Below are 25,199 nucleotides of genomic sequence, written 5' to 3'. Positions count from 1 at the left end.
GCTGTGGTGGCTGAGTGGCTAAGGCGTTGCGCTGCTGAGCACGAGGTCGCGGGTTCGATTCCCGGCCACGGTGGCTGCTTTTCTAATGGAGGCGAAGAGCAAAACCGCCCGTGGGTTCGAGATTTCAGCGCACGTTAAAGAACACCAGGTGTTCAAAATTCATCCGGAGCCCTCTAGTACGGCGCGCCTCGTCGTCTGCGCTGCGTCGGCGCGTTAAACCTTACAATCAATCAATGCTATGCATTGAACGTTGTGAAACCGAACTACAGCATACCACTCTTGTTTGCGGCTTTCGTGCGCACATACGGCGGGAAAAAAGGCACCAAGGGCGACAACAGTGTGCATTCTTACGGGCCGCTCAGCGGAGCATCCACACTAGCAGCGCGACACTGTCGCCACCTACATGTCGATCTCGCGGCGATATTCGCCACGAGATCGACCATGTCTATGGTTGGTGCCGTGCACGGTGGCAAGGCGCTCCGAGAGGCCCTTCATGACGACATTAAACATGAGAAGAGAGATAACAGCACCTTGTGGGGTGCCCCTCGCGCCAAAGGTACAGTGCCCGGATTTAATCTCATCAATTTTAATTGTAGCTTTGTGGTCCTTAAGGAAGGAGCTCGCATATGCGTGGAAACGATGACCCAGTCCTATGTCCGAAACGGCCCCGAGTATGAACTTGTGTGAAATGTGGTCAAACGCTTTGGTGAGACCCAGGGCTAGGACACCCCCAATGTGCCTTGTATAGTCATCTGTGATTTGACGTTTGATTAGGAGCATTACATCCTGCGTGAACAATGCAGGCCTAAAGCTCACCATGTTGTGGGGAAACAGTTCTTTTTCTTCCATGTACCGCGACACCCGATTGTGAATCGCGTGCTCGGCCACCTTGCCCACGCAGGACGCGAGTGAGAGCGGCCTCAAATTCTCGAGCGCAAGCGGCTTGCCCGGTTTTGGGTTGAGGACCACCGAGGCGGTGTTCCAGGATTCGGGGACGAGTTCCGTTTCCCAGATTAAGCCTCAATCTCTCGATTAAGCTTCGCGATCCGCTTTCGAAGCCTGCGATTATGTCTCTGCGTCTTCAAACGGGCATAGAGGGAATGTTTAGCCTCTAAGAAGTGCTCAAGATGCGCGTCCATCCTTTTCACCTTCAGATCCGTTTTGACAACCCTGGTCGCAGCTCTGGCATCCTCCTTGAGCCTTAAGAAGAGGCTGTCAAGGCAGTCATACTCCTCCAGTTCCTCTTTCCGCGATTTCCAGAAGGCATTCCAGTTAGTTACTTCAAACTCCTTGGGTGGAGCCGCATTTACTTCTAAGATGATTGAGATAACAAAATGATCGCTGCCTAGATTTTCCTGCAAATTCTGCCACTTGGCACCAGTGGCGTTCTTGACGAACGCCAAATCCGGAGTTGTATCGCATTGGACCGACGATCCCGTGCGCGTTTGGTAATGCGGGCCCGTGAGAAGTTGAAAATAGTAGACCGTGACCGCCTGTAGCAGGTTAACACCCTTAGCGGATTGCCTGGTGTAGCCCCAAGCATCGTCAGGAGCGTTAAAATCGCCTGCCACCACGAGTGGGGAACCCTTTGCCAACGCAACCGCCTTTGCCAAACTCGACGCAAATGTCTGCCGGTGGTCCGCCGGCGAGCTGTATATATTTAAAATAAATACACTATTCCTGAGCCAGTTGTTGGGTATGATTTGTACCATATTCACCTCTGCCCTGGTTTTGCCCATCTGTAATTTATGTACCAGGTAAGAGCATTTCCTCCCAACCAAGGTTGCCATACCTCGGTTTCTCTCCTCGCGCTCCGAGATGACCCGGTAGCCTGTCAAGGACAGCGCCTCTCCGAGATTCCTGTAGTAGAATTACGTGAGGTTTGACCTCCTGTGATGCGACAAACTGCTGCAGAGGAGCCCTGCTCCTCCTAAAACTGGCACAGTTCCACTGCGACACGATCAACTCGCTAACATTGCCCGCCATGGGTGTTATCCTGGTTTATCCACTCCCTGGGAGCGTTTGCGGCGACCGCGCCTGCAGGTGACTGCACCCTGCTCGGGCCTTTCCATGGCGTGCCCCGTGAAGCCAACGCCACCTGTGTGCTCTCCAGTGCAGACATTCTTTTAAGGAGTGATGGGGTGCTTGCCACCGGCTGTTGAATCGACTGCTGGATGCTTTCTAATTCTTTGTTACCGGACTCGGTTTCCATTGAGTCCCATTCCCCTTGCGAGGCCGGGGTCCTTCGTTTACCCGAGCGCGCTTGAGCTCTGGGCTTCTGCTGTTCCACCTGCGGAGACTGCAACTTTCGGAAAGACTCACAAGGAGGCTTCTGCTGTTCCACCTGCGGAGACTGCAACTTTCGGAAAGACTCAAAGTCAGCCCTTATTTTCTAGAGCTCCGATTTTAAGCGGGCATTCTCTTGGACGACTTTAGCTGCCCTGCGGTCTTCTTCCCTATGCTCTAGCAATGCTACCTGCGTTTGCTCTGGTGGTGCCTCTGGCTTCGGCTTGGCTCGATCCGCCCAAGTAGGTCCATTCTGGATCCGCCCCTGGGAACGAGAGCGCCCCCGAAAGCGGGAGCGCCTCCTGGAGAGCCTGAGCCGATGGCCAGCTGGCGTGATGGAGCGCCCCCGCCCGTGAACACTTGACACGCTGGTGTCACGTGAGCGGCCCTCCTGGGCCAGCTGTTGCTGAATCTTCCTGGCGCACTTCCCGCGCCGTCTTCTGCGTCGGACGACGTAGGGAACTTCAAAGCATTCTTTGACAGTCTGGCCGCCATGGGGTGCGGGTCCCCACAAAGAGCACATTTCAGCGAACATGGGTGGTCCTCAGTAGGGGAAACGAGTTCACACCCCCTGCGCACCTTCTTTCTGAGATTGGGGTACACGTCGGCCCTGTGGCCGAGGCCCCCATAATGGTATACTACACGTCAGTGTTTCGCCTGTAGAACGTGCAGCACAGCATGCTGACACCACACATTACGTAGTTTGGCACCTTCATGCCGTCGAAGAGTACTACTACCGTAGTGTGGTCTTGATTCGCTTAGCCTCTAGAGCCTTCTGATTCCGTTGGTTGACGATCATTGACTGGAGCTGAGCGTCACTGATATCTGCGTCTACTCCACGAATGACACCCTTGCAGGTGTTGCAGGGGCCGCTATGTAAGCAGCCACCTTTTACGATCCTTCGCCTAGCCGAATCTGCTGGATCCCTGCGTAGACCTGCGCGTTTCTCTTCTTCGGCGTTGAAACGACGAGAATGCTCCAAGCGACGTTAGGGCAGACGATGTCACCCTCGGTCTCCGCCGGGGCCATGGTCAGAGCTTGTGCGAGCCGAATGTGACTGACTTTTTTAATGTCTAGGCAGTCCCTCGGCCTGACGATGATGCGTATATGTCCCTCGGCAGGCGAGGGAGCCTCGATGCGGCTGCGAGGCGCTTAGCAACGCCTTCGGGGCAGCCGTGCGGCGTCCACCCTTCACGCCTTCGTGCGGTACACTGCCCGGCATGGCCTCCGCGCGCACCTTCTTACTTCTGAACACCGCTGCTGTCCATATAGGGCTATTCGCTTCTTCGCGGGAGATTTCTTCTCCCTCGACCATCTCAACTTCAGGCATCGTGCCTTACATCACCGGGTTAGGCGTGAGCCTACCGGTTCCTAGCCGCCGGCGTGGTCTAGCCCGTTAGGGTTAGCAGACTCGCGGCGTGGTCCGACAGAAAAGTTCGAACAGTTCGGCCAATGGACCACTCACCGAGAAAAGTCCGGTATCAGCGTAATCCTCAGAAGAAGCGGCGTCGATTGATGCACAATTTAGCCACAGGAACCACAAATTTCCGAACAAAGACATTTACAGAAGCGGGAGCTGTTATTTCCACGCCCGCACTGGCGGGTGCCCCCTGCGGCCTCCGGGAAATCGCAACGGACATACGGCACGTGGAAGGGCTGGAGTTCGCGCTTTCACGTGTCGCCGCTAATCTCTAGCTAGTTCTGACATTGACTTCACCACACTCGCACCAGCGCAGCAAGATAACGCCCACATAATAGCGCTTCGCGAAAATTCCGGGGAGCTGCACCTTCGTGAACTACCTATTCCATCCTGTGCTGCCCCGTGCTTTGCGATGTTTCCACGCCCAACCCGCGTCCACTCGCCCCGGCAAATTTCCGACGCAGTGTCTTTGATGCCTTCGATGAACTATCCCACCCTGGAATACGAGCCACGCAACACCTGCTGACGCACAGTTTCGGCTTCAAGGAGGACGTATGCGAGTGGACGTGCTGCTGTCTCGTATGCCAGCAGTCGAGGGTTAACCGGTACAGCCAGGCCACTTTCCTCTCATTTACGGCACCAACTGAGCGTTTCAAAAGGTTCCACGTAGTCATTTTGGGGCTCTGGCCTCCTTCATAAGCGAACACATACCGACTAACTTGCGTGGATCGGTTCACGCTTTTGCCCGAGGCGTTCTCTCTTCCAGACATTTATAGTGAAACCATCGCCAACGTACTCGTTGCGGGCTGGGCTTCCCGCTCTGCTGTGCATTGTGGCGCAAGTGGTCAGTGCTCGATAAACTCCGAGCGTTGAGCCAGGCCCATCAGCTCCTAACTTGTTCAAAATATGTTTGTTGTTCTGTGGCTCGGCGTATGCATTTCCTCGTGTTGCTAGAAAGGAAACCTCACCCCAAGATGACGTCGCGAGAGCAAGAAGATAGAGCTATGAACTCGATAATGTAGAGAGTCTTGGATGAGCACTCGAGCCATGCCCAACCCGCGGATTCAACGGGATGCGCTGTAGCAGTACGTAATGAAAGACCAGAATGAGTTGTCATAATCTTCTTTAAACGGCGACAAAGGTGATGACTGAAATTGTGGCTCCAGTATCGACCAGTGCGTAGGTGGGGACGCCCTCTATGAATAAGTCGATGACGTTCGTGACTGAAAAATTAGGCTCCCGACAGTGCGGCGATGACCACTCTTGATGATTGGACGATTCTTGTCTCCGGAACTACGGTATCTAGTTTTCCACTTCATGAGTTGAGGGACGTTGGAGCATTGGTGACAACAAGCGGCGTCTTGGAGATTGCGAGTGACAGTTGGTGGTATCAGAAAAATCGGCAGCGTAGCACGTTGGCGGAAAACTACGTGGCGCATGTTGAGTCGGCGGCGGCAGAACATACGGGGAGTTCCATGAATACTGCTGGGAAGCCGTCGTGGTCTCGCGGTGGCAGTAACGTGCTATATGTCCGGACATTTTGCAATCAAAGCAGATGGGGTGGTTGCCCTGCGTGGGCCAACGTTGGTGAGAGGGGAAGCTTTAGGCCTTTTCCAGCGGATGTCTCTTCAGCATGGACAGAACCGGCAAAACCCCTGAGTACTGAGGTCGTCCAGCGCCCTAGCATAGTGTCCCGGCATAACCTGGATGATTGGCGGGCTTCGCATACCTTGTACGACGGGCTTTGTGACGGTTTCTGCGTACGTCAGGGGCTCGGCAACGGGCAGAGGTGCGGTGGTCACATATGACAGAGGAGCAGCTGTCGGCGGCGCGATGTTGGCACCGATCAAAGAAGCGGCCACAGGAGCGTGTTGGCGAGAGCAGGGGAGAACGTCTGTCATTTGCTGCTTTATAGCACTTCTAAGGAAAGAGGCAAGACTGGCATCAGGCATTGGTGTATAAGAGACCAAAGAAAGCTCGCGGGCAACTTCTTTACGGATTAATTGCTGCATGCGCGCTGACAAGGTGATGTCGTCGGCCTCAGCAGTTATGATCTACAATTACCACTCTTGCGCAAATGATCGCTGTGTCAGAGCTCGCTTTTTCCTCCGTTCATCGTAACTCTGATACACGTTTATGACACCCCCTTGCAGAAATCCGGAAAATATTCAGCATAGCTGGTGAGATTCTCACCTGGATGCTCTGCCTGTTCAAGCAAACGCTGCTCCGCGCGATGTATTCGCCCTGCAGAGAGGCCGATAACTTCGGAAAACTTTGATTTGAATGCCAAGCACATCTGAATATCCGGGCCTTTCCTTGGTTGCCGAACCAGAGTTCCGGGACACCAGTCAAGGGAAAATGACACGTTGTTGAGCTTTATCTTGTCGCCCCCGTTGGGGTGGCTGCTTACTCAGTCGTATAAGGCAACCCAGCCCTCCACACCTTGCTCATATCTGCCATTGAAGAAAGGTGGATCCCACTGACTAACCGAACAGACGCAGATGCTAAGCGTCGGAGTAGGGGCAGGCTATACCTCAGCCTCACGAGGGGCCATGGCTGTGGAGAGCGTCCTCTTGCGGAGCTCCAGGGTACAGACGTGAGGACTGCAGCAAACTCCACCAATTTTAATGTGGTGTGTTGTTCAAAGCCGAAATATCAGCGGAGACGCAGCAGATTCAACAAAGAGCCGGCTTTATCTAGTGCACTCGTCGCTAGCGATGCTGAAGACTGACGGTCGTCGTTGTCGTCGTCAATGCTGGTTGTTGACCCAGAACTTGCGCTTCCGATTGCGCAGCCACTGCTCATCGTGCACAGCCGTTCGGCTTTGACTACACTGAACATCGTTCGTGCTCAACACAGTATAGCCGAGATTTCAGCCTTACGGCCAAAATTTAAACGAATACTTCCACGCAAGGTTTACATAAAAAAATTTCCAAAACCACTAAATCCAGTACCATTCTCTGTACTTCTCAACACTGTCCCGAAAGAAGGAAACATTATGCAGAAGATCAACACGAAAGTTGTATTTGCAGTGTTCTCTTAAGAAATATACAAGGCTGCTTTTTTCCAGGATGTCACAGAAAAATTATGCATTGAAAACAATGTTTTGACCCCAAAATAGAAAAAATCGCTACGCCCGTGGTTCGAGCCTCTTAGCGGCATTCAGTTCTCCCACAGTAACAAAAGGTCCCAGTATATGGTTAGCGAGCAGCAGACCTCTGCAACATTGATTCACTGGAGCGAACCATCACCGTGTTTATAGTCGGAGGAGTGACACGGGAGTGAAAAGGCGTAACAGGTGGGCGGACGGGGAAAGAGAAAGGAGGTATTTACGTGGCAGCGGTGGCACAAGGCTACTATCTTTCCGTGACTTCTCCAGCGAAGAAACACACGAGGAAAATTTTCAACCACGAATACATACCGCACACACACCTGGTAAGGCATGGACTCATTCTTCGAGTGCAGCTTCATGTAGGCCGAGTCGATGATCTTTTGTGCCGATACGACACGGTCTGTAAATAGAAATAGCAATGAGCGGTGAGCGGTGAGCGCGTAATTCTTAAAATCTATATGAACCAATTCGGACTGTTGTTTTCGAACAGACTTCAGTAAAGAGCCACAACTTTGTTCTCTGTACTTTGCGCTGATGTGGCAGCCCACAGAAGTAATTGCCCAGCTCCTTAGCATGCACCCTAAACATACGCTACTGGACACAAGCTTGGCATACATTTGGAGTGGGTTCCACTTCATTTAGGTCAGGGTCAAAGACATTTTAGAATGAACGCTTAGTTTTAGGTCGGACAGAAGTCAGCAAGCTTGCTGGAGACCATTCCTTAAAATCCTTTAAGCCAAGGTGTTTGCAGTGTTCGCCAGCACGCGCACCATAATAAAGCAGACAGGATGAACAAAAGTAGACGTCCGCGCAGAAGTAAACGGAGCATGGGAGCGGTTGCCAAACTGCATCGCAGCGCCGCATATGGGCGCTGACGGGAATCACGGAGCGCCGGTCAAAGCGTGTTGTTGCACTGCACCCAACGCCATATCTATTATGCTTATTCGCCGCTCTGACGCGTTTCATGCTGGGCGACCCGGCCTTCAGAAGGTAGCGCTGGGCTATAGAGGGGCGCTGTTTGCATTGCCGCTCTCAGGCATCAGCGGCGCTCGAATCCACTGCTCATGAGCTGGACGAGGCTGCGCGCGCCAGAGAACGTGCCTTGTTGCGCGTTGTAAAAGGTGGCATAAAAGTGTAGGCCGCTGCGGTTTGGCATAGCGTGCCATTGCGACATAATTGAAAGCCCGGAAAAGAAACAATATAGAAAGCCCATTCACAGAAGTTTTTGTTGTTCGGAAAAAACGATCTCACTTACGAGATTTCTTCTTTATTTTGGGTGTGTCCCAAGTTATTGCTGCCCGTCAGTCCAGGTCTGTTCTAGAGAAAGGGAAATAAAAATGTCCATGCTCTCCAACTTCTGTATTAGAGAACATCGTAAAAAATAGGTACAATCGTTGCCTGCAATTACAGCGGGCCTCTAATGGTGCATATTTTGTTGTCGCATTAAGCTTTTCGCTCCCGTGGACGAGGATAGCCCTCACAAGATTTTGTACCAGATAAACCGATTAAGAGTATTGTCGCCATCGGTCATGACGACTACACTCGTCATCGGTCATTTTGGGGCCTTGAAGGGGCTTTTTTGCAAGACATTGAGATAACGCGGTGAAGCCATCTTTCAATTCGATATGGAGTTTAATTTAAATCTGCAACACTTTCCTAACTAATATAAGGGCTCGTTAAAAATAACAACGTTAGTTGTAATCCGAAAACAAAATATGCGCCATATGAGGCCCGCTGTAAAAGCAGGCAACGATTGTACCTTTACTTTACGGTGTCCTCCAATAAAGAATTTCAACTGCATAGACATTTTTGTATTTCTTTTTCTTCAGAACAGACCTCGACTGACCAGCAGCAATAACTTGAGACAAACCGAAAATTAAAGAAGAAATTTTTCAAACGCGGCGTTTCTTTTCAGGACAACCAAAATGTCTGTGAGTGTGCTATCTATATTGTACATGGCGATTAATTATATCGCAATGACATGCTATGCCACACCGCAGCGGCCTAAAATTTTATGCCGCCCTTTTCAGCGCGCAACAAGGCACGTTTACGGGCGCGCGCAGCTTCGTCCATTTCATGGGCAGCGGATTCGGTCACCGCTGATGCCTGAGAGCGGCAATGAAACCAGCGCCCCTCTATAACCCAGCGCTGACTTTTGAAGACCGGCTCACCCAGCATGACACGCCAGCAGAGCGGCGATTAAACATATCGGATAGGGCGTCGGAGGCAGTGCGAACAAACTCTGACCGGCGCTCTGTGGTTCCCGACGGCGCACGTAAGCGGCGCAGCGATGCAGTTCAGCCACCGCTCCCGTGCTCCGTATACTTCTGCGCGTACCTGTACGTATATTGAGACTGCTATTTGATCACTTAGAAGGACAGCTTTTTACCTGTCAATCTTGCTATCGTAATTCTCGAGCAAACACTCGCATTACCCATACTACAGCGGTACGGTGGCTCTTAGGGGGAGGTAGCACCACAAAATGTGGTTGTAATAATATAGATAGCATGTATATATCTGTTGTTACAATGGCTATTTTTATTTTTTTTTTCATGTGGTATGAAAAAAAAATGATGCGCAAAGTTTGGGAACCAGCGGTTCAGTTCAGGTTGTTTGTAAACGGGGTTCGAGGTATCTCTACGCGCACTTCCGAGCGAGTTAGATAGCGCACTCAATGAATTCGGTCACAGTGGTTTGGCAGGCGACTGCTAGTGGCAGAAACCAGCAGTCGTAGCCTCTTCCTCACTAAATTCCCCTTGTCGGTGCACCATCTTAGCCTCCTTATTGTGCGGCGTGGGAGCGCACCCACTTGCGTTATGCGCAAAAAACACACTCCGCTGCGGAGGTTGGCGGTTATAGCAGCCTGTCCACAGTCGTCTGGTCTTTTGTTTCTTTACTTTATTTTATAGTGCTCTATAAGAAGCCAACAACTGCACTCCACCGCTAATAAATGTTATCTAAATAACTCGATTTTCTTTAGTTCCCTTATAAACATCCTCGCGATATTGGATAGAGCTGATATAATTCCTTCATTGGTATTGGGTACAAGCAGCATAAATCTTTACATGGGAATAAAAAAACGCATTTGTTTCGTTGCACCTACTATTCGCTATACCCGACTTCGCTGTGACCAGTATTCACAGCAAATGTCCCAGCCTATACAAATTTACTGAGGAAAAATTTTTTTTAACCATGGAACTGTTTAGCCCGAGTGTTCTCTGTCTGTCGCACGAAAAATCTCGAAGTGTGAGGGAAAGCGTTGGGAGTGCACGCCTTAAGAATAAAATCAGCGCCCTTCCACTCTGTAAAGAAGCACCGGCGACGGTGAACGCCGTCCACGTAATGAACGAAGCAAAACAAGTTCGCAATTTGTGATTGAGCATGCTTCCTAACCAATACGCCTGACAAAACTTGGAAGGACTCCATATTGATTTTAGCAAAAAAGATGGGATATCGTTTTCCTTCCGGCTTCTTAGGCAGCTAGTAGCAACCCACCAGCTCAATCCGCTCGACCACGGAGGACACCGGACAGGTAGCATTAGGGCTGTTGACGTACAAGTTTAAGCCTCCCTCCAGCACAACGGAAATGTCATCAGTGAGCGTACAAAATATATAGCTGGCTTGCAAAGCCCCCATTCTTTCGTTCACTCACAACCTTTGTACGAATAAACCGGCAACCGCTTATTGCAGTGTAAGCTTCAGGCGAGGTTCAGAAGTTTCGCGTGGGCCATGAAGGTCCTTGGATTGTATTTGGATTGTATTGGAAATCCAATCCGATTGGAGTACGGGTGTGTAGAGAATTGGGTCTGCACATTCGCCCGTCTGCGCATTCCAGAGGATGTCATTACCGTGGCAGAGGCACTGGCGCCAGCGCGCGCCCACCTGTGCGCCTCCGTTGCGCAGTAGCAAAGTCTGATGCTGCACCGGAGCCGCTTGATGGCCATTTCGCATGGCTCTTGGAGAACCGTGCTGCGCATCCCCGAGGCGCAATGACTGGACTGGAATGAACTGGACCTGACTGGACTAGGCCGGACCGCACTGGGCCGGACGTCACCGCACCGGATTGCTGTACCTTAGCTCCTGGAATAGCCGGGCTAAGGCACTGCTAATTTTTTGTGTGTTTAGAAGGCAAAGCTACTGTCGCAGATGAGAGTGGGAAAGATCTTCAGTACGAACAAGAGATCTTGGGCCCCGTCGGCGTTCCAGCCTTCATCCAGAAGAATACGTAGCTACTCTACGAACTGGAACTTGCAGCGGCAATGGCGGTGGCGATGACAATTTTTTCTCGCAAATTTGCTCATCTGTTCCGGCAGACGCTTCTTCAATTCCTTGTGTTCTTCCTCCGAGCTAACAAAATACGTCCATTAAAACATGGCAGGCTTTGAGCTGTACTCTAGGGGCAAACATTTGACCGTTAGTTTCCCTTCCGCGTAGCAGTGTGACGGCTCGTGTTCGACGACAAGATTTGGGCAGGCGGTTAGCCTCAATAACCGGTGCAAGGCACCATACTGGTACGGCATCATCGTACCACTTCTATCGCTGGTTCTAATCTTGTACAGGGCTGTGCATGTGTGTGCGTAGGTGTGCATTGATATTCTAAAGATCGGGGACGGGACATCGGCGACGGGACCCTTTCGAAAAACGGTCGAGGGCGCCACACGGGCACGGCGTCACACGGCCAGCAATGGGAATTTCGAGAAGCGGCAGCGAGGTGAGCGCGTTAGGAAGCGCCAATGGCTCACAATACAAAGGGCACCTTGGTATCGTCTTGGAGACGCCGCTCGAACCCCTCCTATTAGAACCTCTTTTGTGACAAACTAAGTAGATCATTATGCCCCGCTGTACACGAGCGGACAGCGGTCATTGACTGCGTGGGAGGAGGAGTGGAAGAATGACCAAAGGTATTAAACGAGGAGGCCGACCGGAGGGCGAGGAAAGTCAGATCTAGGTGGTCAGGTCCAGAGAGATCGAGGAATAGCGGTCTGGGGGTGGACGAGGCTAGTCGCGAGATGCGTTAGGCCGACGACAGGGGGGCATCGGACCCCGAGTCTAGACATCGTTCGGGTGCGACACCTGACGGGAGAGCGACCTAGGGAGTGGACGATACGAGACGCTGGGTCCGGAGTCTAGCTATCACTCGAGTGCGACGTCTGACCACCCGTCCTCACACCTAAGCCATCCTACGTACACCATCATACGAGACCGAGTCAAAGCAGCCTTATCGCCCCTTCGTTCGAGCCCGAGCCACCGCGACGAACATCAAGCCCTCCTGCAAGCCCGTGCCGCATCATTCCGAAGCAACCCCGCGACACCGAGCCGTAAGCGAGGCCGAGCCAGTTGACCCTAATAAATTCCATGTAAAAACTTCCATGTGTCTGTGCTTCCATCTTCTCGAGCCCAGTGTAGATCCAGGGTGACGTTAAGAATCCCGACCACCATCTTGGTGTCACAAGTGGGGATCACGCCTAAATCAATGGGCAAAAGCTGGATTATGCCCCCAGCGAGAGGAGGTTGAGGCACTGACTCGGTTCCAACATGGAAGAATACCAATCGAGTCTACAGCCCTTTGGCCGTGAGTGTTCGCCAAAGGCTGCATCACAGCAGAACTAGGGCAGCTCAATTTAGAGTAGGGGACCGCGTTTGCCCAGAGTGCGTGCCAAAAAAGGCTCGGCTAACCCCTAAATTGAGCCCCAAATGAAGAGCGCCGTCAGGAGTTATACGGCACCGTTCATCTATCAGTTTTCGGACTGGATAGAAATAAGCTGTTTCAATTCATACAGAGGGAGATAGCACCGCATAGGGAGGCGCGGAAGTCGAATGGCTAAGAGAGAAAGAAAGGTTGGAGCGTGAGATAAAGAAATATGGGGTGCACTTATATCTAGTGAGCCAGTGCCGTAGTTTGGAAGAGCTCGAATGAAATGGAGAGACGAAGAAGGATGAGGCAGAACAAGACTATAAGGTGCAGTCAAGGCACCAATAAGAGTTTGAGCCGGGGCTCGAAGGAAACGACTATGAAACGCAGTCAAAGAGCTGAGGAGAGTCTGAGTGGGGGCTCGACGGAAACGGCTGTGAGACACAGTTAAAAATCCAAGGAGCGTTTCAGCAGTAAGGTCGATTTCTTCTGTTTTGTTTTTCCACCGTGCCTTTGCACTTGTGAACAAGTAAATTAATTTTTATTCTTTGCTTGTTTGTTCATTTGAAAACTGTACGTAGTGTGAACAACCCCAACATTTGCACTCGGGTGGTATAAACATGGATGAATCCTTTTGGACTTCTTCCCTGGCTCGATGCTCGTGAGAGGCAAGCATGACATTCGCGAGATGCGTTTCCAAGCAGGCTGTCGGCATGTGTGTGGGTGTGTGTGAACAGAGTCAAGTGTTAAAGTTCGGTGAACATTTTTTTATGGAGGAACAGATGTGATCGGTCGTTTTCGCCGAAAACTCTTCGGCAGGCGGTTGGCCTCAATGAACTGTGCATGGCACCAAACTGGTACGCTGTCCCCCCGCAGCCCCACTAATCCCGGGAACCGGTGCTAAAAGAGATTATCACTGGTTCTAATCTTGTACAGGGGCATGTATATGTTTGCGCGTGTGTGCTTTGAACTTCTAAGGATAGGCGACGGGACCCTTCCGTCAATCGGTCCAGCGCCCCACGCTTGACGGCGTCACCGGGCCAGCAATAGGAATTTCGAGAAGCGGCGGTACGGTGAGCGCGTTGGGAAGCGCCAAAGAATAACAGGGCAAAGGGCACATTAGTACCCTCTTGGAGAGGCCACTCGAACCGTCCCCCCGATAGGAAGAAGTCCTTTTGTGAGTAAGTTGCTCATTATGCCCCCGCCGGAGACAAGACACAACGAGGCAGCGGTCATTGACGGCGTGGGAGCAGTGGAAGAACGACGAAGGGTAGTAAAAAATAAAGCCAACCGGAGGGTGAGTCAGATCGAGGCGAAGGCAGATCCCGAGAGGTTAACGGACAGCGATCCGCCGGCGGACGAGACGAATCGCGAGATGCGTTAGGCCGAACACAGGGGGGCTTCGGGCCCCGGAGCCTAGCCATCACTCGGGTGGGATGTCTGACGGCAGGGCACCTGGGGAGCGGACGAGACGCAAGAAGCCGTGGCAGAAGGAAACGGAGCTTAAAACTCCGGAGTCTAGCCATCGCTCGAGCGTGACGTAAGACCACCCGTCTCCACACTTAAGCCAACCGATGTTCAGCCATGTTACGAAACCCATTCAAAGCAGCCTCGTCACGTTGGGCCCTTCATCGGGGCCCGATACGGAGAAGCCTTATATCTGCCCATGCCACCTCTTGTTAGGAGCCCGAGCCAACGCGGCGTGACCGCTACGAAAACACAGGCCTTTCCTGCAAGCCCGTGCCACATCACGCCGAAGTAGCCCAGCGACACCGAGCCGTAAGAGAGATAGATCCAGTTGGTCCTAATAAATTTCATGTAAAAGCTTTCAAGTGTCTCTGCCTCGACCTCGTCAGGCCCAGTGTGGACCGGGGGTCACGTTAAGAATCCCGACCACCACAGTAGTGTTGCGTACGGGAAGCCGTACCCGAGCCGAGCTCCGTCGCCTCCGACATTCGTGATGAAGTGAGCGGCCAGCCAATGTTTCTACTTCGGAGAAGACCAGAAGCTGAAGCCAAACTTCACTTGTTTACTTCATTGCGAGAGATGGGCCGAAACAAGGCAAGAGGAATGCCCGACGGGCGAGGTTAGAGTACCTGACTCGAGCAGAGTGGCAGAATTGATTCACTGCTCAAACAGGAATGAACTACAGCGCTTGCGGGGTCTTATTTATATGCAAAGCACTAACCGTCAAAACCACCGTTCCCTCTAGATTGTGCACACGACACGAACGGCACTGACACACACAACGCTCGTTCCCGAGTTCGTGAGTGGTTCGAGAGAGAAGGTCCCCGCAGCGGCTTCCACGTCCTTTGGACAAATTGAAGCATGCCTCGTCTGCCAACGCTGAAGTTTGAGTGACGCCGTTAGCGAGGCACCAGCGATACAGACGTGTAGCAGCTTGTTTTAATCCGTCGGCTGAAAGCTTGAGCCACCGACAGCGAGGCCTGCGAGAAAGGCGCAGGTAGTTAAGGCTTCGCTACACAGCCGAGGAGTGTTGGACAGAGCCCGAGGCATCGCGGCACGCTGACTCGTACGAGTTGGCACATTAGTGGCTGTGTAACACACTAACCGAAACCAAACGCGCTCGACTCTAAAGGTACGCTCACAGCCAGCATTGATCTGCTTGACTTCCACGCTTATATCTACCACCAGCCCAACGGGCATGTCATCGGTGCGGCGTGAAGCCTGTGCGTGCATGCTCCCTGTTTCCAACCCCTTCCCCTGCACACATGACTCGGCAACAGGTAATGGGAGCGTGTATAGGCGCAAAAACACGGGCGAAAATGTCCGGCGGAAAGCCTCTCATGCTAAGGTATATTAATGGGCTCACGAAGCTATCCTACCGGGCACATTGCTTTTGTAACGGCTCTAACAGCGCTACTGCCGCTATCAACCGAGTGCTCAACTTCTGAGAGAGGCATTGGTGGTGAGGATGAGTGCCGTAGCGGAACCGAGTAAAGCCGCTCCAACGGAATTGAAACGGTGCGAGGGGGCAGGTTGTTCAAGATATACTGCTGTCAAGTGAACGGATGGTTAGGTTGTCTAAACCAGCTAAGAAAGGTGGACGCAGGAAAGCTGTTGACGTGTTTGACACAACACGCATTTAATGCACCCTTGGGAAAACCCTAAAGCAAAGCACTCCAGCAACCAACTGCAGACGAACTATGAGCAATCAAACCTGGTACTAAATATCTTAAAATAAAATTCAAATCACTATCCAAAAGTTTCTACAATAAAGTCCCACACCATTAGTTGAAATACCCTAGATCCATCACCTTCTAGGTGATCTCTCTAACGCCACAGCTCCCTAGTTGTGTCCTAAGACTGCGTCCCTGATGGACTGGCCTGCCCCGGTCGTCGGCGCTCACGTGTGGCAGCCTTGCGTGGCCGCGACTCGGTGGTAGCCGCCATTGTCTCGCTTCGGTGCTGGCGTTCGATGCTCACGGTCACTCCTTGGACGGTGTGGGCTTCTCGCGTGCCGAATTGTTTCCTCGGTGGCTACTCAATTGTAGCCTCTGCCCTTGCAGGTATCAGGTAGGCTCGGCACGAACGTAGTGCTTTGGGGCCGTCGAGATGAAGGTCGACGGAGCGTGGACGTTCGCCGCAGGTGCCCGACCGCCGCCGCTGGGGCCAAGAAGACACATGCTTGTGGTGCGCCTAGGATGCCGCTGCCAATGTGAAGTTGGTCCACTCCTGCTCAGGCTTGGTAGGCATATTAGGTAGCTTGGCCGCGTCCCCCCGGGTCGTTCCTTGAATCTCACGTGCTCCTACACCTCCTGGTTTTTTGCTTAACAGTGTCTTGCCTCCCCTCTTCTCCTTGTGCGGCCCGCTTTTATGCCCTCCGGACAATCTCGTGGCGCACTCTCATTGGTTCCTTGCCTTTCCAATGTCCATATATGGCCATCACGCCTCTGGTCTCCTGCGTGGCGTTGTCTGATTGGATGACCAGTGCACTGCCATTTTTGCCCATGATGCCTTGTGGTTTCGGCACTGGCGTCCGCTGATTTTTGCGCTTCTGGCGCGCACTTCACTATTCCGGTTCTTTGTTTATTTTTTCCTTTTTTTCTGAGGTTTTGATACATCCCCTCTAATGGGGCGACCTTGACACATGACAAATGCTTCGCTGTGAAAATTGTTCACGGGTAGTACGCGTGAAATACGCTAATCGGATTCGTAAACTTCGTTTTGAGCCCCACGTCACTCAATATAGTCGTTTACTTTCACGCAGTGGTGAAGCGGGTCCACCCAACCCACATCGCTTTATTGGGCATGATGCAGGATTGCTTGCCTGCAAACTGCAAAACTCACGATAACGAAAATCCCGCACCACCGATCGTGCACCTCTTTCATCACGCATATACACACCTCGATACATATTGCCGAGGGTGCCAGGCGATGTGTTGATGCATGCTGCTGTAGATTTTTTTTTCATGTGAGGGCATTGAATGGTGGCGCTTGCTTAAGTGATTTTGGCAGCAAAACGGAGCTGGGGCCGTTGGAGACATTGGCGGAAGAAGGCACTTGCTGAGTCGTGCCTGCCTGCCATTCAGGTGTGTACAGTGCGGAGTCCAAGCTAGTTTTCTTGTGGTGCAAACGTGGTGGGGAAAAATACAGTTATGATTAATGTGACATCGACTGGTGCGCGTGGTGCGCCGCACTGCAGTTGCGAGAGCTCCGACTATGACTGCCGTAATTTCTAACGCGTCAAGATGCTCTTCAGTGTGCACTCCATCTTTCCGACAGGATGGTCTTCTTGCAGTGGGCAGCACACTCTCACGCACGGCCCCCGTAGATATCCAGGTAAGCAAATTAATACCGAACTATTTACCGAACAACGACTTTTTTAGTGTACTGGGTAGATATTTCTTAACCTCAGAAATTCGCATCAGTGTCGGGCCCAGTCATCTATGTAGCGTCTGTTCGACACGGGTCATTCGGTCGACCGGGAAAGATGAGGAGAAACACGGAAAGAGTGCGTTTCTTGTTGTATCGGCTCTGAGTCATTCCTGTCTTTCGGCGTCAGGTCTTGCGCTCGGCATTTTTAACTGATTCGCGGTAAATTTCGCTGCCGCACTCGCAGTTTGCGTCGGTGGCCATTCTCTGGGGAGGAGGCGCAACACCGCCTGTGATGGCGCCGCCTGCTGTTTCCGTCCTAGACAGGATGAGGAAAAATGAGGAAAAATATTGCGTACCGTAAATGTACGCAGCCGACGCGCCCATCATGAAGCATTGAAAACTGTTTCGCAATCTTCCTAACTTCCGCGTCAAGGCGACGATAAAATGTCCGCGTTTGCGCAACACATAGCGGCTGAAGTTCGGGCTTTTTGCCGTTGTGCACTGTATGGGGCGACGTGAAGCAACTGGTAGGCGGGCGAACCCACAAAAATCGTAAAGCTGCAACTGGGCATGTCGCTGGAAAAAACGTTGTGCGCACGTGCACTTGTGCGTGCGTGTGCGTGTGCGTGCATGTGCATGTGTGTGTGTTTGTACGCGAAGGGCGTTTTATATCTATTTTTGTTCGGCAGTTGCTAGAATACGTTCATGTAGCAGTTCCAAGTGACGGCATCGACGAAATTCCATTGGCGGATTCTCCTTCCGGCCACCGCAGTGAACGGACGCAGGATGCAGGGCTCCTCAGGAGCGGTTAATGCGGCCAATGTTGGCCGCGGAAACAGGACGTTTGCTCAGGACGATAGTTATCCAAGTTTCGTTGCCGATATTGCCTACAGGACGTATCATTTTTAATACCGTTTTTTTGCACGGTGACATGCGTGCCCTCCCGTATCACGTTGAAGAATTCCGCGATACTTTGGCTCGGCTGGAATTGCTCCCTCAGGTGCTTGCCCTGGGGGCGTTTGAAATGAGTCATGTATGGGCGGTGACGTTCAAGTCGGAGCAAGGCGTCAAAAAGATCTTCGAAAAAAAGGAGCTTCACGTCAAATGTCGACACTGCCTCGTCATCGACCCTGTCAATCAGGACCTGCGGCTGAAGCTCCACTGGCGGCTTCACAACGTGACCGAGGAGGACGTTCGAGTTGCGCTGGCTCCCTACGGGAGGGTCAGCGACGTTTCACGGGAGCGCTGGCGTGTACGAGGTGTCCATGACAAGGGCTGGACGACGCGGTCCGTGATCCTCAAGCTCAACGCGGGCGTGAGGTCTGAGGACATGCCCCACCAGCTCCGTGTCGCAGGTGAGCAGGCGCTCGTTGTCGTGCCAGGCAGGGCCCCGCAATGCCTTCGCTGCTGTGGCACGGGGCACATGAGGCGCGACTGCAAGGTGCCGCGCTGCACTCTCTGCCGCCGCTTCGGTCATGAAGCCAACGATTGAATGCGGACGTACGCGAAGGTGGCCGGACCGGTGAGGGATGTGGACCGAAGGGAGAACATCATGGACGAGGAGGAGGCGGACGCGGCTACAGCAGGGGGCGGCGGAGACCCGGTGACGGAGGACGCGCCGCCTGAAAAGAGCGCTGAGGTGAAGGAGTCAGTCGCCGTCGTAGTGCTACCTGCGCAAAGGGCCAACGAAGGAGACCAGCTGACGTACGACGGCGATGGTGAGAGCCCGGTGAGCGTGGCGGGTCAGTTTCCGGCGTTGGAAACTACCTCCCCCCAACAGGGCGTCGACTTGAACACTGGCGACTAGGACCAGTCTGTGGCCAAGCGCCCGCATTAACACAATGTCGGGCAACGCGGAGGTGGGGGGGGGCGGCTCCGTAGCGGTGGGGTCGGTGAGTGTGGGACCTACGTCGCGGCGCTTGAGCTTCAAGCAGTAGCTTAACACGCCCTAGGACAGAGGACCCACGGCAACAAAGAATTCGTAAGAACGCCATCCTTGCCTCCGCTTTCGGACTGCTAAAATTATTTTTAAATTGTCTTTGTGTGTCGTTGAAAAGTAAAGAAAGTGCAGGTCGTGTTGTAGTGATGGGCTTAAGCTCGTTAGTTGTATTACGTGGGTTTGTGGTTCTGTGTCGGTTGTCGAAGGGTTTTGGTTGCGGTCATTGCGCGTGTTTTTTGAGGGGGTGTGCTGGATGTCAGAGTTCTTCCTTCGTGCCAGGGCGGAGGTTTGGGGTGTTTTGTATGTACGAGCGTCAAGTGAAGCTCTCTCAACGGGCTCAAATTGGATCCGTTATTTTCTTGCGCGGGGTGTTTTAGTCGTTTTACGGTATTTCGTTTTTTGTGGTTCTTTTTCAAATGTGCCAGCGTAAATGTGTTGGGGTCTGTTTGTTTTCTCTCTTAACCTGGTGTATTTAAACACGCCAATCCGTATTGCCACGCTTAACATCAGGGGGCTTGCTGACAGGAGACGGCAGAATACGTTGTAGCGTTTATTGACCGAACAGGACCTGGATATAGTGGCGATACAAGAAACGAAGGTTGAGAGAGAGGAGCAGACAGATCGTATGGTGCGCCCGTTTGCGTCGAGGTATGACGTGTGCGTTGCTCACGCGGTCGGGATGTCTGCGGGCGTTGCCCTGTTGGTACGAAGGGGTTTGGGGGCAACTGTAGAGACCGTGACTACGTCCGAGAGTGGGCGTTTTGTTGTGTGCGATTTTGTTTTATCGTCAAACGAATGGCGCTTGATCTGCGTGTACGCGCCCACAATGCAGTGGAAAGGAAAGGTTTTTTTGAGGATGTTCGCGGGTTTTGCGTTACGGAGAGGCTTTTTATTTTACTTGGCGACTTTAATTGCGTATGTTCCGCGCAAGACAAAAGTAGCTCGACAAGGTTCAGCGATGCGAGTACGATAGTTTTAACTGATATCGTCGTTTAATTTGCGCTGGAAGATGTGGGCGATAGCCTTCGCAGTCGCGGTACCGTTCGCTATACACACTTCCAGGGCAGCAGTCATGCGCGTCTCGACAGAGTGTATGTTTCCTCAGAGATTCTGCCGGAGTGTGATAGCTACCGAGTCTCCTCCGTTTCCTTCAGCGATCACTGCATTGTGACGGTAACCGTTGGAAGAATTGCGAAACCAGACAACGCGTTCTGTTGTGGGCTTTGGAAGCTTAATAACAAGCTGCTGCAGGATGAACATTTCACTGAGACCGTTAACGCATGCGCACGGACGTTTTTCGGTGAAGAAGGGAACGTTAATTTAGGCTCAATTCGGAGTTCTTCAAACAAGAAGTTAAGTTAAGGGCCATTGAAAGATCATTAGCAATCAAATACGACGAGAAGCAAAGAGAAGCCTGGTTACGAAGTAGCCTTGACGTTTACGTTAAGGAAGATTGTGAATCGCCCGGGGCGTTGAAGGATGACATTAGAGGATTAAAAGCGCAGCTCGAAGTAATAGATAAAGAGAAGTATGAGGGTGCGCTTGTGCGTGCAAGAGCTGAACGTTTTTTGCACGGGGAAGCGCCGACTAAAAGAGCGTTCAGCGCGGAAAAAAAGTATGCTCGCAGAAACGCGATAGTGGTAATTGAAGCCTAAGGTGTGGTTTATAGTGACCAGGCTAATATAGAGCGTTGTTTTTGTGAGTTTTATAAAAATTTGTTTTCTTGTCATCCTGTCGATGCCGTCAAGTTTAGAGAAGAGTTTACGTCTTTGTTACCGTGCTTAGACGACGAAGTTAAGGCGCTTCTCGAAAGAGATATTACAGTAGAAGAGATACGCGGCGCTATCGACGAGTTGAGCCTAGGGAAGACGCCGCGCCCTGATGGCCTGAGCGCCGCTTTCTACAAGGCGTTTAAGGGTGACATAAGCCCGGTTTTATGTAAAGTTTACTCTGAGGCGTACCACAAAGGTGTGCTGTCACCTTCTTTTCTCGTGTCGCACACTGTTTACACCGAAATCGGAGGAGGTTGCGAAACTCAGGCAGATCCCTGGGTATCGTCCTATTAGTCTTACAAATGTCGACTATAAGGTTTCAAGGAAAATATTGGCTAGCCGCTTACAGACTGCCATTAAGGACGTGGTAGGGCCACATCAAACGTGCGGGATCAAAGGGCGGTCGATAGTTACAAATTTTCATACTGCCCGAAGTGTTCTCGAGTGTTGTGACGCCATGCAAGGGACTTTGGCAATGCTCCAGGTAGACATGGCTAAAGCCTTCGATCAGGTGTCGCACGAACTTTTGTTAAATATGTTGGAACACGTGAATGTTGGTTCTGTTATTCTTAATGGTGTGCGCATGGTGTACACTGGGTGTTCTACTAGGCTTGTTATTACAAAACGATCGCCGCACTCGTTCCTGTTCAACGTGCCGTTCTTCAGGGTTGCCCATTGTCTCCGTTGCTTTTTTCTTTGTACATTAAAGCCTTTTGTTTAAGTGTAATCAGGAGCGAAGACGTGAAAGGGTTTAAACTTCAGTCGTGCAATGTGCGGGTGTTAGCCTACGCTGACGACATTGCTCTCTTTTTTGTTGATAGAAGCATGAGCATTGCTGTAAACACCTTGAAAATTTTTTGTAAGTACAATGCCAGTGGTCTTAATTGGCAGAAATATCTAGGCTTCTGGCATGGCCAGTGGGACAGTACGCCTAGTGTTTTCGGGTGTATCAGCTGGCAGATGACACCGGTGAAGTACTTGGGAGTGCCTCTCGAGAACTATGTAGACACGGACCCTTATTGGCGCAGTCAAACAGTCGAATTGCGCGAAAAGGCCGAGAAATGAAAGGGTAGCGGACTTTCAATATTTGCGAGGGCCTCAGTGTGTAATGTGTTTTTAATTAGCAAACTGTGGTACGTTCTACAGGTGTTGCATTTTTCGCGGGCACATGTACAGGCCTTGCACCGAGTTTTTGCTGTGTTGATTTGGGAGTCGTCATGGGAGAGAACCAGCCGTATGAACCTGTTTCGGCGCGTGCGTCTTCGTGGCCTGTCATCATCGTATCTGTTTTTGCGTCAAGAGGTAACCCGTTTTTTGTTTCTTTGGGATGTGAAGGACCCCTTTTTGCGCACTGTGTGTCAGGTGAAGTTGGCCATAGCGCTTCCTGATTTTGTTGTAACGTCAGCTTCTTTTTCTTTTGGCGCAACGAAAGGCTACTTCCGTGAGGTGGTACACGCCACCATGTTTTTGCGTGTACGCTTCACACTAGAGTACTTATCTAGTGTGACGCGTAAAAGATTGTATAATGACCTCGTTGATTCGGTACTTCCTGTTCCATTGTATTGATCGTTGTACCGTGTAGGGCCAGGACAGGATGTGCTTAAGCGTGTGATACGTATGGCGAGTGGCCCATGGGTTAATATGTTTTTCTTTAAACTTTACTCGGGCGTACTTGATGTGAAAACGTGCCAGGAGGAAAAGGGAAGGTTTTTGCCGGGTGGGGTGGACTGCTACCCGTTCAGAAAACCCGAGACTGTAGAACACGTGTTTTTGGACTGCTGGGACGGGGTCGTCTTTGGGACGTGCTTCAGCGGACCCCCAAAAATGATTTCCCCCTGGACGCTCACGGCATTAGGTTTTTACCGATTGAGAGTGACGAACTACCTTACGACCGCGTGATGGTCTTGGCCCTACATGCGATTTGGAAATCCCGCATGGCCATACGCCATAGGAACGTTGACGCTAAATGGTCAAGAGAATATTTCGGTGATTCGATGCGTATGAATATTGAAGTGTGGAGGGCTCAGCCTCAGCCTCCAGAGTGGGTTCCTGTGATGGAAACACTGACCAACCTCAAACAATTTTATTGGTTTTTTAGCTGGCAAGATGATGACCAGCAGTTTTATCATTGCAGTTTTTTGTTTGATTGTGTTTGTTTTGTACTGAAATATTGCAATAAAGAAAAAAAACCAAAATGCCATAAGCGCGAAAAATGCCGAGCGATTTGTTCAGAAACGTACACTTTGTTTAAATTAAAGGGTATAGCAGAGTTTACGTGCTGCTTAAAGTGTCATGAATAGTTTATTGGGAGCCTTTTTTAGTCATCTTGTTTTTTTTCTCGGATTTCTGCACAAGGTAACATTCATAGAAGCTGTTCTAATAAAATCGTTCCCTCAAATTGAAAATTCGTCAAAATTTCTTATTCTGCGTTGTCCCTCAGGTCGTATTCAAAATTTGTACCTTCGCAGCATTGTTTACAGACTTCCTCGCAATTTCATGACAAACATATGTGTAGTGGCGACGTAAAAATGCACATCAAAGGCTTAAAACCATAGTCTCCGCTCGGTGCACTTGCAAAATGCTTTATGAATGTATGCGTTGCATCGACTTCAACGGCACTTGGTTTTACCTTAACCGAAGTTAGGAGGCAATGGTAAACCCTTTATTCTGGTAAATCTGCTAAGTTCGGGCCGTATGTAAAGAAGAGATAAGGCCGCAATCACACGTGAACCTTGCTGAACCGTAAATGCCCAACTTGTTTGCGCTTAGGGAATGTGAAATAGGGGTTTCAAACTTACTTAATGCGGCATTCTCCGGGTGTGCGTAGGACGCGTGTCAGAATGCTTTCTTAAAATGGTTTTTATTTGTTTATTTGTGCTGTATTTATTTAGGTCGTATTTATGCGCTGGGTAGCATGGAGCAGCCACCAAACCCATTAACACGAGACTGCAAACATTGCCCTTTTCGGCTTTCCTTTTAATATATTTCCGGTGCTCAGGCAGGCGTTTTACACACAACTGGAGAATTCCGCATCAAGTTGAGTACAAATCATCTTTTTCACCTCCACTATGCTTTAGGAAGGTCGCCAGTCCCGGGTGCTAAGCGTGAGCGCTGGGCGTGCTCGTTCACAACGCTCAAAACGAGCGCGGGAAAAATATCCTTTCTCGCACTTCGCAAGCGTTGCACATAGCGCCAGTGGTACTTATAAAGGGTGCTTTTTAGCCTAACGAACATCACGCTTGGAACAAGCTTGCGAAAAACCGTCGACACTCAGACTTCCTAACTGCGAACATCTTTAGTCTATAGTATGCTCCTATCCCGCTTACCGATCACTCCTAGCTGGACACTGTAGGCACTCGCTTCAGCTGAGTCGTCACGGTACTTGGCGAGATACGAAACGACGTCCAAGTGGGCCTCGGTCGGGAAAAAAACCTTTCGAGGCACGTTATAGGCGAGGGTGTAGGACAGGCTGGCATTATCGGCCTGGGTGGAGAGTTGTAAACAGGGACATCTGTTCGGTTCTCCGATGTTTCCGGATAGCCGACCGAGCGGTATCTCACCTTTTGTCCCGAGAAATAGACACAGATAAGTTCGGTGGAATAGAACTTGTCCTGTGCTTCACGAAGCATCTGGTGGCACACCTCGGCGACTTCCTCCATGGTGGGCCCCGCAATGAATGTTTTGGTGGATGAATACGGCCGTTGATCTGCATGTAGAAGTTTGTGTTGACATTCCACGCTATAGAAAAAACAGGATATAACTGCGCTTGCTGTTCAACCTTCCAAGTCTTGGGGTCTTTTAAAATTCTCCACGAACCCTTGCAGTGCAGAACGTTAATGGGACTGTCATGTTTACGCTCTTAAACGTTGGCCCTATGGTTTTTCATCCTATCAATAGAAGCCTAAAGCATCACAAGCACTCGTTCATTACAATGGCTCGCTAACCATTGGCCCAATTACGAGCACCCATCTCAAGCTCTCCAGCTCAAAAATAAGCAGCGCAGGAACCTTGTAAAACCATAGCGCAAATGCAATACTTCACACGAACCAAGGTATCTGCTTAAATTTATACATGGTAAAAACGTATTTCAGAACTATAAAGACTATTTGTGTAAACCGTCTTCCGTAGTTACTCTTCATACATCTTAATTGGATAGTTTCGATGGCCTTGTAACGTGTTAAAGCAGAGTTATTACCTTG

General features: G+C 51.1%; 1 protein-coding gene across 1 annotated transcript in view; it reads right to left on the bottom strand.

Annotated features, from left to right (window-relative positions):
* The window catches only part of LOC144180061 (phospholipid-transporting ATPase ABCA3-like), a 97,016-nt gene extending 72,357 nt beyond the window's left edge, over window positions 1-24,659 (bottom strand). Inside the window, exons 1-3 of the mRNA XM_077708468.1 lie at window positions 24,561-24,659; window positions 24,327-24,483; window positions 7,139-7,218 (exon numbers count right to left, since the gene is read on the bottom strand). Coding sequence (XP_077564594.1) covers window positions 7,139-7,218; window positions 24,327-24,483; window positions 24,561-24,659 — 336 coding nt within the window. The remainder of the gene's footprint in view (window positions 1-7,138; window positions 7,219-24,326; window positions 24,484-24,560) is intronic.
* Window positions 24,660-25,199: the final 540 nt, after the last annotated feature.

This window comes from Haemaphysalis longicornis, unplaced genomic scaffold (assembly GCF_048455015.1).
Source record: "Haemaphysalis longicornis isolate Haplotype H1 unplaced genomic scaffold, Haemaphysalis longicornis Haplotype H1 scaffold_4, whole genome shotgun sequence".
Lineage (NCBI taxonomy): Eukaryota > Metazoa > Arthropoda > Arachnida > Ixodida > Ixodidae > Haemaphysalis > Haemaphysalis longicornis.
This window is presented reverse-complemented; position numbering and strand designations above follow the sequence as displayed.